Genomic DNA, 16,734 nt, shown 5'->3' on the forward strand with positions numbered 1-16,734 from the left:
CTTGTACATTTGGGCACTGTACATACGGAGTGCCCCTTGTACATGTAGGAACAGTACATACGGAGTGTCCCTTGTACATGTGGGAACAGTACATACGGAGTACCCCTTGTACATGTGGGTACTGTACATACGGAGTACCCTTTGTACATGTGGGTACAGTACCTACGGAGTACCCCTTGTACATGTAGGAACAGTACATACGGAGTACCCCTTGTACATGTGGGAACAGTACATACGGAGTGACCCTTGTACATGTGGGTACTGTACACACGGAGTACCCCTTGTACATGTGGGTACAGTACATACGGAGTGCCCCTTGTACATGTGGGTACTGTACATACGGAGTACCCTTTGTACATGTGGGTACAGTACATACGGAGTGCCCCTTGTACATGTGGGTACTGTACACACGGAGTACCCCTTGTACATGTGGGTACAGTACATACGGAGTGCCCCTTGTACATGTGGGTACTGTACATACGGAGTACCCCTTGTACATGTGGGAACAGTACCTACGGAGTGCCCCTTGTACATGTGGGTACAGTACATACGGAGTGCCCCTTGTACATGTGGGAACAGTACATTCGGAGTACCCCTTGTACATGTGGGAACAGTACCTACGGAGTACCCCTTGTACATGTGGGTACTGTACACACGGAGTACCCCTTGTACATGTGGGTACAGTACATACGGAGTGCCCCTTGTACATGTGGGTACAGTACATTCGGAGTGCCCCTTGTACATGTGGGAACAGTACATACGGAGTGACCCTTGTACATGTGGGTACTGTACACACGGAGTACCCCTTGTACATGTGGGTACAGTACATACGGAGTGCCCCTTGTACATGTGGGTACAGTACATACGGAGTACCCCTTGAACATGTGGGAACAGTACATACGGAGTACCCCTTGTACATGTGGGAACAGTACCTACGGAGTACCCCTTGTACATGTGGGTACTGTACACACGGAGTACCCCTTGTACATGTGGGTACAGTACATACGGAGTGCCTCTTGTACATGTGGGTACAGTACACACGGAGTGCCCCTTGTACATGTGGGTACAGTACATACGGAGTGCCCCTTGTACATGTGGGAACAGTACATACGGAGTACCCCTTGTACATGTGGGTACAGTACATACGGAGTGCCCCTTGTACATGTGGGTACAGTACATACGGAGTGCCCCTTGTACATGTGGGAACAGTACATACGGAGTACCCCTTGTACATGTGGGTACAGTACATACGGAGTACCCCTTGTACATGTGGGTACAGTACATACGGAGTACCCCTTGTACATGTGGGAACAGTACCTACGGAGTACCCCTTGTACATGTGGGAACAGTACCTACGGAGTACCCCTTGTACATGTGGGAACAGTACATTCGGAGTACCCCTTGTACATGTGGGAACAGTACATTCGGAGTACCCCTTGTACATGTGGGAACAGTACCTACGGAGTACCCCTTGTACATGTGGGAACAGTACCTACGGAGTACCCCTTGTACATGTGGGAACAGTACCTACGGAGTACCCCTTGTACATGAGGGAACAGTACATACGGTATACCCATTGTCCATTTGGGTACAGTACATAAAGAATGCCCTTTGTAAATGTGGGTACAGTATATACAGAGTGTTCCTTTTACATGTGGGAATAGTACATACAGAATGCCCCCTGTGAATATGGGTACAGTATATAAGGAATGCACCTTGTACACATGGGTTAACTATAAACGGAATGCCCTATGTACAAGTGAGTTCTCTATATTCGGAATACCTTTGTTCCCATGGGTTGACAATAAACGGAATGTGTGTGTCGGCTCAATGCTTCTGACTAATGAAATGAGGTTTTGTCAATTGACGTGCTTGTGATAAGTATAGGCGGGAAACTTTTAAGGTAAGATAAGTGTTTCTGCCACCTCAGATAAGTAGATCCAAAAAATAACAATGCTTGAAATTCTTATCTTGCCCACGGGCAAAGATAAAACGCCCGTATGGAACTCCTTTTTAAAATTCATCACATTGTAATTACCTCCCGTGTTGAAGACTGTCGTCTGTAGCATCATAGAAGCCTTGTCTTGTGGCAATATTTAGAATGCTAATTAATTACCTCTCGCTTCAAATGTCACCATAAAACGGTTTTCAGGCACATTTCAAGAATTAATGCTTCACGCTCCTCAGAACTATTTAAATGCCGATTTAACAATCAACATAATTTGAATCACTGCGCGCATATCCATGACAACCACGAATTATCGCATATCCATACGCAATTATTTTCACTAAGCACAAAAGAGTTCCTGCAAAAAATACATTTTTACTTAATTTTGTTTAACTTAGGTGGGAGAAAATGCATCTTCCATAGCCACTCGTGTAAGATTATAAGTATCTTCCATGGCCGAGAGTGTAAGATAGGTTCATTCCGACCCGAGCGTAGGGTCTTTTGCGGAAACGAGGTTTGGGATGAACCTATCTTACACGAGAGGCTATTGTAGATGCTTTTTGTAGGTGCGTGAAAACTGTTTTCTGGTGACATTTGAAGCGAGAAATAATTAACTAGCGTTCTAAATATTGCCACAAGACAAGGTTTCCATGATGCGCTACAGATGACGGTCTTCAACAAGGGAGGTAATTACAATGTGGTGACCATTACAAGAAGTTCCATACGGGCATTTTACCTTCGCCCGTGGGCAAGATAATAATTTCTAGCATGGTTAAATTAATGGACCTACTTTTCTCCCACTTCAGATAAGTGTACCTCAGACTTACTGTGTTCCATCTCATCTTTTTTTCATGTCATTTTCGTACATTTTGATACATTTGTACTCAGTGAATTCTCTGGTATCATATGTCATTACCTCCCTTGTTAAAGACTGTCGTCTGTAGCATCATGGGAACCTTGTTTTGTGGCAATATTTAGAACGCTAAATATTTATTTCTCGCTTTAAATGTCACCATAAAACGGTTTTCACGCACCTATCAAAAAATAATGTTTCACTTTCCTTAGAACTATTTAAATGCCGATTTGACTATTAACATAATTTGAATCACTGCGCGCATATCCATGACAACCACGAATTATCGCATATCCATACGCAATTATTTTCACTAAGCACAAAAGAGTTCCTGCAAAAAATACATTTTTACTTAATTTTGTTTAACTAAGGTGGGAGAAAAGGCATATACCATTGCCGCTCGTGTAAGATAGGTTCATCCCGACCCTCGCGCAAGGTGTTTTGCGGAAACTCGGTAAACCTCGTTTCCGCAAAACACCCTACGCTCGGGTCGGAATAACCTCTTACACTCTCGGCCATGGAAGATACTTATAATCTGAGGTGGGAGAAAGGTTCATCTCAACCCTCGCGCAGGGTGTTTTGATGAAACTCGGTAAACCTCGTTTCCGCAAAACACCGGGCCGGGATTAACCTATCTTACACTCTCGGCCATGGAAGATACTTATAATTATACGACTTCAAACAGTCTTAAGAACTGCTACCTTTTATGCTGTACAACCTTAGTCTAGTTATGGTTTGCTTATTCCACTTGAACAGTTACATAATAACTCGTATACTATAATATACGTGTTTCCACTTATCTATAAATGCATCTCTGGCTTCTAGCAGTAACTGATTATAAAGTAATGATTTGAAAATTCATCAAATATAAGGAATATCCTAATAAATCAGTTTAAACCTTTGATGATCCCTAAATATAATGGTATTAATGGAATATCATGAACAAACATCATTATGACTATTTTTATAAAGCAAACACACATTATATTATTATTAAAATATTAGACCGGAAAATTCAAGATACGTTTGTGCTTATAATAAAATGTTGTAGTTTGTAGTTTGTTTTCGATTTGCTCTTGATATATGATTTATTATTTGTAAAACATTGTTTGAGTTCCTGCTCTCGTTTCGTGTGTACAGTAAATATGGAAAGCGGGCAAGTTTAGAATGTTCGATAACATTGTTACATTTTTGTGCATAGCTGAGATGTAGAATAAACATTACTAATATATTTTAATTAGTGTTTAAGCATCAAAATCGCATTAACAAGAGTTTTTTAAATTATAAATTACCCAAACTCAATATGCTCTTAACAAACTATTTGGTGTCTTAAATACCTGTAATATTTGTGAACAAAGCGTCGAGACGTTGTTCGTTCATTTCGATTGATTTTTCAAGTCCGTCAATATCAGACTTTGTCATGTTTTCGAATGTTTCCACGGCTGCCTTTGAATTGTCCAGTTCGGTTTTCAAATGGTCGTGTTTCTTTCCCAGATCGTGTATTTTCTTTACTGAATTGTCCACCTCAGTTGCAACGTAGGTTTGTCTTTTTTCCAACACTTCTAATTTACCGAGAATTTCCTCCATCTTGATTTCAGTTTTCACCAATTTTTCCAACATTTTCTCGTCGTAGTCAAACCGGCTGTAACATCGCGGTTCATTCACGTCACACATAGAGGATTCACTGACGAGAAGTATGACAAATAACTCCCGAACACGTTTGAACAGATACATTTTGAGAATAGTTCTTTTCTCTCAGTTATGGTATCAGCTGAACGATCGTGAAAGTGTGCAATTGTATTGGTTAAAGTACCAATATAGTATTATGAAATACTTATATCAGACAAACTTGTAAGTAATGCCCTCAATTGTAATTGAAACATTTCCAAGACGTGTTTATAAACACTTTGTTTGTATTTATCATATCATTATATTTTATAGTATGTTTTAAGCAATTAAAAGCTGTATAGAATAACAAATGAGACGTAAATGAATGAATCATGGTTTTGTCAAAAGAGTTGGATGTAAAGACAAATATCCGATAGAAACAATTCTGGTTTTTAACATTGAGTCAATAACTTATTCATTAATAATTACATTTGTTTTGACGATTCAAAATCTTAAAAGCTCATTCAACATGAGCACCACTGAGCAACAGCCAAGGCACGTCTCTTTTTATTTACCAGGTTTTCACAAAGTGAAACTTGGTTATTAGAATATAGAACGGCATTGTTTATTGGCCTTAAATTCACCTATGGTATCGAAAAATTTGAGTAAAGTTTGACATAAAGTGACCAAACTGGGCATATATAAATATTTATGAAGACCTTTCACGGGATTGCGCTAGAGTCAGTGTCAACATAACTGTTTTCATAAAAAGGAAAACGGTTTGTACTGAATAACTTTAAATTTAGTTGAACATTTTGCTATCAAACTTGGTATAAAGAAAAATATTATGGAAACGTTTTATGGGGTAGCGTTTCGGGACACAAGGTTTTGAGGGATAGAGTTTTGGGCTCCTGGTTTTAAGGTCAAGGTTGGTGTTGTTGTTGTTGTTTTAAAAAGGAAGATTGTTGTTTCTGAATACTTTTAGTTAGGGCTGACCAAATTTGGTACAGAGGAAGAGTTTAGGCGATGGACTCATAGAAGTAAGCCCACTGTAATGAGACGGTTGAAACTGAACTTAGTGTTGACATATTATGACCAAACTTGGAAGGTAAGACATCTTAATGGGTGACTTTCATTAGACTGCATTTGGAGCCCTTATGGTTAAGATCAATGTCACAGGTTTTTGGGGGTTTTTTTTAAAAAAGACAAATAAAAACGGTTTTAAGTGAATCTCAAAATGAAAGCTGAAGTCTTTCTGTGAATCATCGAGAACCTGGATGAGGCGTTACTTGTTTTTTTCTTGAAAAGGGAACCGCTCCATTATTAATGAACATTGCTTCTTTTTGAATATGTGAAAAGGTTTTTGAGTGTTTCCAAGGTTACCTTTTTGCACAACGACGCTGACAACGACATACACGCAACGACAATAAATTATAACTGACGTTGTTTTTTTCGAAAAGTATTAACAAACTTATAATGCAAAAACTTTTTTTTCATCAATGTCGTTTGTATATCTTGTATCTTCTTACCATTGTTCAACAGTATTTGATGATTTTGTCGGGAACCAAGAATGTCCATTTAGGCATATTTTTCAATGACTGTTTTCTGTTGGACTGGAAACAAGAATACTTCTTTTATGTTTATACCTGTAGGGCTACACGTCTAAAGGCTAATCGTATATCATTTAAAAACGCCTCTACTTGCGTAAATGTGACGTCAGTGACTCCAGAAATTAAACACATTGCCTAATCGGCTGGTCAGAGGTATAAAAAATATGTTGTTTTTATTGCATACCCATTGATAAATGTATGTTGCGCGATCAAACTTGAAGCCAAGATGAACAATGAATTAGATAAAGAGTTATTTTATTACTGATTTTAGAACCTAATTGAGCAGCTGGAAAGATTTCTATGTAAGTTGATGTTGTAATGCATGCACAGGATTCGTATAAATCAGATCAACAACACAACAAGAGTATCGCCCTTTAATTAATGACAAAACACTTATGTGGCCGTTTGGAACCATTTTAATTATATATAAACTAAGTGTCATAAATTGCATGATTCATGCGTCTTAGTACAACGACGCATGCTCACGTTTTGGCTGGATTGGACCAATGACGTCACAGTTATAGCCCTGAAATTATTGTACTCGAACTTGTTCTTTTGGAGAAATAACAGTTTTTGCAAAAAGAATACCAGTAACAATAACCATTGAAACCATTGTAAGATAACAATAGCAAATATCTTATTTTGGTTTCTATTAAATTTATACTCCTGTTGTTGTTTTTTTTTTTATTGAAATGAATGACTCTTTGTCAGTAGTTTTACTGAAATGTTCGCTTTAAGGTGGAACGCGACTATGAATTTTTTTTTCGAGTTTCTGTCTGAAAATTGGTATACGAATATAAGAGCATATGCCCAGTTAGGGACTGTTTTTACATTTTCAATATTCGGAACAGTTTTGAATCTACGAGTCTTCAAAATATGCCACTGACGTCAATTTTGAGACGTCTGTCATATTTTTGCGTTCCAGCTACAATTACCGATATTTTCATCAATTTTTCGTTTACAGCTATGAAATTTCAACGTCAAGTGCGTCTTGTGAAAAAGTTCACGTGAGGTACCATTATTTTGATATCAGGCGATTTGTTATGAAACATTGAATACATGTATTTAAAAAAATCAAAAATTAAACGAGCAGTTTTTTTTCAAGAATTAAAGAAAGGCGCACTTTTTTCAGCGAAACACGACGCCGTTTTTCCCGCGAAAAATGATGTTAAAGACGGATTTTAAAAAAATAACGTAAAACAAGTGAACGAAAAATATATGTGCGTGAACGTTTTCACAAGACGCACTTGAGGTTTAAATTTCTTAGCGTTAAATGAAGAATTGGTGAAACTATCGGTTATTGTAGCTGGAACGCAAAAATATGACAGACGTCTCAAAATTGACGTCAGTGGCATATTTTGAGGAGTCATAGTTTCAAAACTGTTCCGAATATTAAAAATGTAAAAACAGTCCCTAACTGGGCATATGCTCTTCTATTCGTATTCCAATTTTCAGACAGTAACTCGAAAAAAAAATCATAGTCGCGTTCCACCTTAATTTGAGTATATATTTTGTTCGACAATGAAATGACAGCGGCGGGGAATATCAACTGGTAAATATGTTCTCTGTTATATGTTTGCTATACTAAAATGTTATAAATAAATAAATAAGAGGCTTTATTCAACCAGCCATTAATTTCTTAACTCGTAAATGTAATCAAACGTTATCTCTAGAACATTGTTCTGCTTTAACAGAAAGAAGCACAAATGCTCGATCAAAGATGCACGGAAGTAGGTATACCGTTTTAGACAAAGGGTTATGTAAAATGTTTTAACACTTTTAATCTAATAAATGCATCCCATTTCCAATTGGTTAATATCTTGTCTGACAGAAACCTTTTAACAGCCAACACGTACTTTTATTGCTGCCTCGTGTTTTAATAATATTCGGGTAGAACATTTTAAATGATGCTGCCCTTCAGTTTTCAAGTTAAATAAACGATATTACATGTCATGTTATATTGCAAGCTTTCTTAACACATGGTTTCTAAAAAGAAAGTGAACGTATAACTCTGCTGTTTAGATAAATATAATGTTTAATATATTAAACTGCCAAAGTGGGTCTCGGATTTTCTTCTTGTTCGTGAATGAAATTACATAACCAGTGCCCATATAAGTATTGTACGTTGTTTATATATATGTCCAAGGGCTCGACACTCCACTACACGTTAGTTCCTAAACAAACTACAACTTAAAACCGGAGAAGAACGTATATGAACCATAGATATGCCCTCCACTAGGGTCACTTGTAACACGAACTGTGTCTCCAACCTTCAGGGGGAGTAGGCCAGTTCCCGAAGCCGCCTCGGTAACAATATCATTTTCGTTTACATAAAGCCACATTACAGCATCGTCGTTCTTCTTTAAAACAAATAGAGCTGTTGCCGCCGACGAGGACATTTGCACCATAACAGTGATGGAAAACACGTAGAGACTATCGACCGGGGCGTTAAACACGCCTGTCCCCGGGTTGCAACCGCCGCCAACGTCTGTGAACACGTCCTCGAACACCAGCGTCTGGCTGATGGATGAGGTAAAGGCTGATGAAACTCTGGCAAAGAAGGCAACGGGGGCTTGAAGCTTGCTCTCTGAAATTATACAATCGTACTGTTTCTCAATAGGTTGTTACAACATGCAACATTTTAGGACAACAGCTGACAGTTGCATATAATATTCTCAAAGCATGTTTATCCAGTCTAGCAAATTTATGTTAAGTTGTGCAAGACTGATTTATAGTTAGTATTTACTGACACTCGATAAGGCTCAAAATGATAAAGGTCTTGTGCACTGGCTCTAAATTATAACGGTCGTGTGCTCTGGCTCTAAATGATAACGGTCGTGTGCAAGGGCTCTAAATGATAAAGGTCGTGTGCAAGGGTTCTAAATGATAAAGGTCGTGTGCACTGGCTCTAAATGATGAAGGTCATGTGCCCTGGCTCTAAATAATAAAGGTCGTGTGCACTGGCTCTAAATGATTTATCATATTAAGGTCATGTGCACTGGCTCTAAATGATAAAGGTCGTGTGCACTGGCTCTAAATGATAAAGGTCGTGTGCACTGGCTATAAATAATAAAGGTCGTGTGCGCTGGTTCTAAATGATAAAGGTCGTGTGCACTGGCTCTAAATGATAAAGGTCGTGTGCACTGGTTCTAAATGATAAAGGTCGTGTGCACTGGCTCTAAATGATAAAGGTCGTGTGCACTGGCTCTAAATGATTTAACATATTAAGGTCGTATGCACTGGCTCTAAAAATGAAACTCGTGTGCACTTGCTTTAAATAATTATGCTCGTTTGCATTGGATTTAAATAATTATGCTCGTTTGCATTGGATTTAAATAATTATGCTCGTTTGCATTGGATTTTAATATATCTTATGCTCGTTTGTAGTGGATTTTAGTAGTATCTTAAAATGTTATCACTAGACATGTATATTCACAATTCTTACTTTAGTTGACCTTTCATATTCACTGTTATCGAACTCCCGTATATTAAGGACGTTCTTAGGTCCGATCAAATAATATCAACCATGTCATATCAGAGAGAGTTCTGGTTAAAATGCTATTTTATTTTGAAATGCGTTTGACTAAAATGTATGACTGTGTTAATATATATGACAGTGTTCTTACAAAAACCTTTTCAGATAAAAATCAAAGGGTATTTCAAGAGCTCGAATATAGAAAGTATTTTGTCATCAATATGTTGTTTTTCGTTTGAAAGCAGTGAACTCTTATTGCCCGGATAGTCATAGTATAAATGAATGTCAAAGATTGACTTTAGTACAAATTGTCAAAATTGCATATACCTTCTTTTCAAAGTAAACATAATACATTTGCCGACTTAGGTCAGGCGAAATTTGCCTGATGTTAGATCATGAAGAAAAGGACGTTGAAAGAAACGCATTTCATTCCTCAGTCTAAGGGTTCTAGTTCCAGTGGATTTTAATGTTTGGTTATGTTTTTTTAATTGAATTTGAAGAGTGGATACTCTTAATTTGCATTAGAATGTAGCTTAATCAAAGTGTACATATTGTTTGGTCTACAGCGTATCTGTAACACCACAACCTACAGACAAATGTGTTCGTTTTTTTAAATATCTTTACAATACAATATTGTTTTATATGAAATATTGGAAATACTTTTTTGCTTTCAACAAATTATTTCACTTTGTTAGATACCTGTAATATTTGTGAATATAGCATCGAAGCGTCGATTGTTCATCTTGATATATTGATCAAGTCTATCAAAACCAGATTTCGTCATGTTTTCAAATCTTTCCAATACAGCCTTTATATTGTCCAGTTCGGTTTCCAGATCGTCGTGTTTCTCTCCAAGACCGTGTATTTCTTTACTGAATTGTCCATCTCATTTTCAACGTAGGGTGTCTGTTTTCCAGCACTTTTAATTTACCGAGAATTTCCTCCATCTTGCTATCTGTTTTCACTATTTTTCCTAACATTTTCTCCTCGTAGTCAAACCAACTGTAACATCGCGGTTCGTTCACGTCACACAGTGACGATTCAATGACGAGAAATATGACAAATAATTCCCGGACACGTTTGCAGAGATACATTTTCAGGGTAAATTGTCTTTCCGAGTCATTGTAGCAGCTTCAAATCGAATCGCCGTTTGCAGACTGTCAGGTTTCTTGTTAACCTCTTATAAACAACTTTGTAACTTGAAGTACCAGTGAAAGGGTTATACATTATACATTTGAAAATTTATTAAAGCCAGATGTTTATTTTAATTTTGCACTGGGAGATTAAGTATACCAGGCAGTAATTGTGGAATCATCATATTTTTTTCTGAAATGGTAATGCGAATAAAACGTACCATCCACTTTACTTGCATCCCTAAGAATATTTGATACAATCACAATATGGTTCAAAAAAGGAGTTTGACCTAAAGTGTGATTTACTTTTTTTCAAATTTTATTGACCTCCACCAAAGTTTACACCCTTTTCACTTACATCATTAGAACTGTGAGAGATGATTTTGACATAATGTTTCATTCAATTTGGTCCAATTTTATTGATTTCTACCAATCCATTTTGTAGTCTACCAATCTTTTCTAGGATATATGAAGATTGTTTTTGTTACCAGTTGTCCCTTTTAACATGCTGTTTTAGAATGTCATTTTGTTGGACAAGGTCCAAATTCATAACATTCACATGACATTACAATTTAGCTCTATACACATTCTTTCAAGCAGCAACATATCATGTTTGCTATTACTCCAATCCTACTAAAATTAGTGTAAATTACACAAGCGGATATAATTGGCCTGACCATTTGTACCATTTATCCCAACATTGCATTCGGGTTATACTGTACAAAAAAACAGGGTTATACTGTACTGTATAAAACATAACTGTTTGTTTGGAAATAAATCACCACAGTCAATTATAAATTAATCGAAAACTTGATCATACGATGAAAACGTTTAAAAATATATGTTTCATATACGTTCAAAGTAACAATTAAAGGTATAATTATTTCCTCACTGGACTACACAGATCCAGATATTTTTGTCAATTACACGTCTTAAAACTAATATGCATTACCTGCTAAACGCTTTCGGTGATGCATACATGTATTTTCACAAAATCAATGCTAGGTGTTGTCAGATTTCGGTCATTCATATAATTAATGCAAGTAAGTAAATTGTTTTATTATTGTGACATGTGCAATTCAAACAAAGTAGTAATAACATATATACAAACATTTGCACCCGACCCGTTGGGTCTATAGGTCACCATATGTAAAGTGTAATGTAAGTAACATAAGGTATATAACATAAATTGATTAGTAACATAACAAAGTTGGTATTACAGATACAATGTGAGTTCCAGGAGCGATAGTTAAATGATCAAATATCACATTAAGCGTAGATAATAGTTCGTCTTTATTCGCATGTTGCCCAAACAATCAATTTCGCAATTCCATCTTAGACTGAACTCAAAATAGGAAATAATTCGTAAAAACACCCTGAACGTTGCATGCTGGCAAACTGGCTCAAAACTTATGAAAAGTCAGAGAACTCAGTTATGAAGCATTAAATCAATTTTTCCAGTGAACCGCTGTCAAGTTCAAGGTAAAATCCCACCTCCATTGCTCATTAAATAGAACATATTAAGCTGAAAAGTTATCGGCTTAGGAACGTATTGATAATAGTTTTTTTTGCCCATCTGCTTGTATCATATTATAAGCAATAGAGAAAACGCGTGCTTTTACTGTTTCATGCGATGGTTCGGTGTCCGTCGTCCATGCGTTCGTGCGTGAAACACGATACAGTCTTCAGTTTTGATTGTATCTTTATCAAACTTACACACTAGCTAGAGATTCACGATCCGCCCATGCATAATTGGATTATGGCCCTTCCAATGCTGCAGAATATTCGAAGTTAGACAAATTTAAATAGATGGTTGTGTATTCTCTTAGTATTTTCCCTTTGTTCGAAAGCATTAGTATTATCTAAGGGGGACAAATTTGAACGGAGAGTTGTGTATAATTGTATTAATTGCCCCTCGTGAAACACGTTCACTATACAACTAAAACAATCATGCAAATAGAGCATGGGCACTTATGGGCCTCTTGTTTTTGTTTCAATGAACACTGATTTATCAGCCTGTAATGATATACGTTTTGGTTATAAGACAACGAGTCTTCTAGTTATGAATGGCGTCGCAGCCCCTTTTTGACTATTTATATATTTTATATTTATTCAATTATATACTGAGCCTTGTCTTTGTCTTCCGGAGTAATGATTAATCAGTTTTACCTAGAAAGATCACTCGAATACAGGGTGAAAGTAATACAGAACCCTTGGTCTCTAGTACATCAAACATTTGTAGATGGTCGAAAAGGTTTGTAAATTTGTATTTAAATCCATGTGTATAATAGTTATCATAAAAAGTTGTTGATTATCTTGATTACGGAAACGTCAAACGTAAAATTACCTTAATCCCGAAATTAATAACTTACCCTTCAAGCGCATAAATAAGAGCAAAGGGTACAATTATTTACCAACGAAAAATCTTTTTTTTTAAATCTCGATCAAGATTAAGATCCTTATCTCATTATCTGTATAAAAAACGTGGTAGATATGATAATATAAGCCGGAAAGATAGAGTGTATACAATATGTTTACAAAATAGTGTAGAATCAGAATAGCATTTCCTGCCATGCTGCAGAGTTTACACAGAAATACGAAAAAAAAGCATTATGCAGTTTAGTAGGCCATCACAGACCCACTAAAACAAATTATGTAATATGATAATAAGAAATCTGGAACAATCTTGTAAAATATATTTACTTTGCATTGAAAATTAGAAATGAATCATTCAATAATTACCTGCTTCTTAATAAGATAGTTTAAAAATAAGGCGTTGAATTGTTCTTGTTTTTTTAGTTACAGTAATTCAAACTTTTACTGCTTTTGTCTTGATACACAGTATATATTTCTGTTTTAATGTATGTGTAGTGTTTGCCATCCTACCAAAGTCAAACTTGTCGATATGCCAATTAAATCTGAACTGAGTATTTAAATAAAAAAAATCAATTAAACCAACATAGGCCTTATTTGTGACCCGACACCCTTGTGATGTGAGCGGTGTACAAACATTGGAATAAACATTTGACTATCTGCTAACAATGTAGATCTGATATAAAATGTTTTACTCCGTTTTGTCAGGATATTTCCCTATAAAACAAATATTAATTAAGGGCATACAGTTAGTATAGGACATTTCACCACAATCAGTTAGTTAACTGAATTAATTGTAATAAGACCCGACTCATTCAGCGAATAATTGTTACAAATAGAACAAGAAAAAAGTTGATGCATAGCATCAAGTCGGCGCAATGAAATTAGAAGAAAAACGTGCATGCAGATAACCAAAAATGGTTATTATTTCAATGATAATATTTTGTTTTATGTTGGGTGTACATATGGACATTATCGTTAATAATATTGTTACAATAGTTTAAGCCCGGAATTAAAGATATTCTGTTTTTTCCCCAAGCTAATCCTCCGGTTAAAACTAAATTATAACAAACATATTAGGGATGCAAACGAATATTCGAAAATTCGATCGAACGTTTGGTATTCGAATGTCAAAATCAGTATTCGAATATTCGATTTTTTTAGTAAATAAAAAATAAACCTACCACTGTCATGTTGTGTATAATTTTCGTTTCTCTTGTTTTTACAACGAATGTTCCCTAGTGTCGGAGGCGTATTTTTAAAATATACATACGTTTCTTCGGATGAAATAGAGTCAATGGTATCTAATACATAGATTTCAATAGCATGAAATTCACCTTTTATTTGTACCGGCATGTTATGTTAATTCCTTGCTTTATATTTTGTAGAAGTTTTTGTAACACATTTCACTCATTATGAGTGTATAGCACGGGGATACAAACACTATACATCTAAGGGGAATTATCTGGAGTTCATGTCTTCGAATGACATTTTCAAAACAAACAATTAAGCTCAAGATTAATATTTCAAAACTTGGCATTTTTGCTGTCACCAAGGGAGATTACTGCGTAGGAGGTGTACAAACATAACGGATATTTTAATAGTACCGTGTAACCTTCATCTATTTTGATATCAATCGGAACACCTCGGCCTGTATCTTTCTCGGAGATGGCCGAGTTGTTATGATTGAGTTGGTATGTGGCCTGTATCTTTCTCGGAGATGGCCGAGTTGTTATGATTGAGTTGGTATTTAAAATCAAAATTTTCAAAATGATAAGCAGGGCTGTTATAATTTAAGGTTTCAATATGAATTAAAGTGTAAAGTTCTATAAAACAAACTAAACTTCATATTTTATCATGCAACGTGGAAACTATTGAAAGCATTGTTCTGCAATTTATGAACTAGTCCCTAAGTTGGAATATGTCTAAAGTAATATCAAATATAGTCGGCGCCCTTCTGGGCGCCGACTTATCAACTCCATCGTTTTAAAGTCATTGCGGGCGACCATCAAATCAAAGGGCTTAAAGCGTTTAAAGGCCTGCTACGTTTTGTGAGTATAGTCAGGTAAATGGAAAATCTTATTCATAAGGTAGAATATACATGCTCATAAATTCCTTTGTAAATTATTTTAGATTTGGTGTCGATACTTAATTAAATCAAGACCATGGAGTATCAGTCATAAGAAATACTTATTTAATATGGCGTCTTTATTAAATTCACAGGTATGATGACTTATTCATCGATTGCTTTGGTCTCTCATACAAGATCATTCGGAGCTCCTCGACCATTTTTTTCAAAAACAACCTCGGATGTATTTGGACGGTTTACATTCTCAAAAGGTGGAACGTTTAAGTCCGCTGCAAATAGATCGCGTAGTAATTTTATTTAGTAGTTAAACTTTATGACTAAACTCTCGGGAATCTTAATTATGTTTGCAATAAAACACTTCACTAGCAATCAATTTAAACCGAGATCAATGAATACAACTCTTAAACACTACATTTAATTAATGATATTATTAAGAAAAACGCGACCTACTTCAACTGATGTACCGGCATACATCCGAGGTTGTTTAAAAAAAAATGGCCGAAGAGTTCCGAATGATACAAGATAACCTCTTAGATCAAAAAGCACATGTTCTACAATTTACAATTTGATTTAATTCTTTATCGGTAACATTAATAAAGTGTATGCTCTACTGCACTTTTACGGTGGCATAAAATAGCCATACGTGCGTTCTTAAGCGCGTTAAACGACTTACGTTTCTCCCACCTCAGATAAGAAGATCCAAAAATTTAACCATGCTAGAAGTTCTTGAGCAAAGATAAAAAGCCCGTATAGAACTTCTTTTTAATGGTCATCACATTGTAATTACCTCCCTTGTTGAAGACTGTCGTCTGTAGCATCATTGAAACCATGTCTTGTGGCAATATTTAGAATCCTAATTAATTATTTCTCGCTTCAAATGTCACCATAAAAAGGTTTTTACGCACCTTTCAAGAAATAATGTTTCACTCTCCTCAGAACTATTTAATGACCGATTTCACTATTAACATAATCTGAATCACTGCGCGCATATCCATGACAACCACGAATTATTAAATATCCATACGCATTTTGTTTAATTGAGTTGAGAGAAAAAGCATCTACCATAGCCGCTCGTTAAACCTCGATTCCGCAAAATACCCTACGCTCGGGTTGCGATGAGCCTATCTTACGTTCTCGGCCATGGAAGGTACTTATAATCTCGTTAAAACGACTGACGTACGACTAACGTATCTCGTTTCTCGTTAAAACGACTAGCGTATCTCGTTAAAACGACTAGCGTATCTCGTTAAAACGACTGACGTATACCGTTAAACCAGTTATATATCCGTAGAAGTTTAATTTCTATGATGAGTATTTGAAAGGATAACTTAAATAATTATTTACAATTGATATGTATATATGCAAAAAATTGGTTTGATTTGCGTAAGAGAATCACATGATTAGTATCTTTTCAATGGGTGTGACGGTGTCCAATAAGTTGACTATAGCACCATGAAATTCATGCTTTGGAACACGTTGTTTACATGTTTTAGGTAAGTAAAACAAATGCTTCAAACTGTCCATTATGTCAGCGAAATAAACAGCCTTGACACTGTGGGCCTCGCAATAGTTCCTTCTCTGACATAATGGTTTTCGGCCTTTCACCCATACATATCACTTTACCCTATACCTCGATATTTGGTAA

At 36.1% G+C, this 16,734-nt stretch overlaps 1 protein-coding gene across 1 annotated transcript; it reads right to left on the reverse strand.

Annotated features, from left to right (window-relative positions):
* Positions 1–8,202: 8,202 nt before the first annotated feature.
* Positions 8,203–10,588, reverse strand: LOC128223526 (collagen alpha-2(VIII) chain-like). The gene is made up of 2 exons (XM_052932803.1): positions 10,426–10,588; positions 8,203–8,606 (listed from the first exon to the last, which is right to left on the reverse strand). The coding sequence occupies exons 1-2, from the start codon at positions 10,586–10,588 to the stop codon at positions 8,203–8,205; spliced, it is 567 nt and encodes a 188-aa protein (XP_052788763.1).
* Between the last annotated feature and the right edge of the window lie 6,146 nt (positions 10,589–16,734).

The sequence above is a fragment of the Mya arenaria genome, chromosome 17 (assembly GCF_026914265.1).
Source record: "Mya arenaria isolate MELC-2E11 chromosome 17, ASM2691426v1".
In the NCBI taxonomy this organism is placed as follows: Eukaryota; Metazoa; Mollusca; class Bivalvia; order Myida; family Myidae; genus Mya; species Mya arenaria.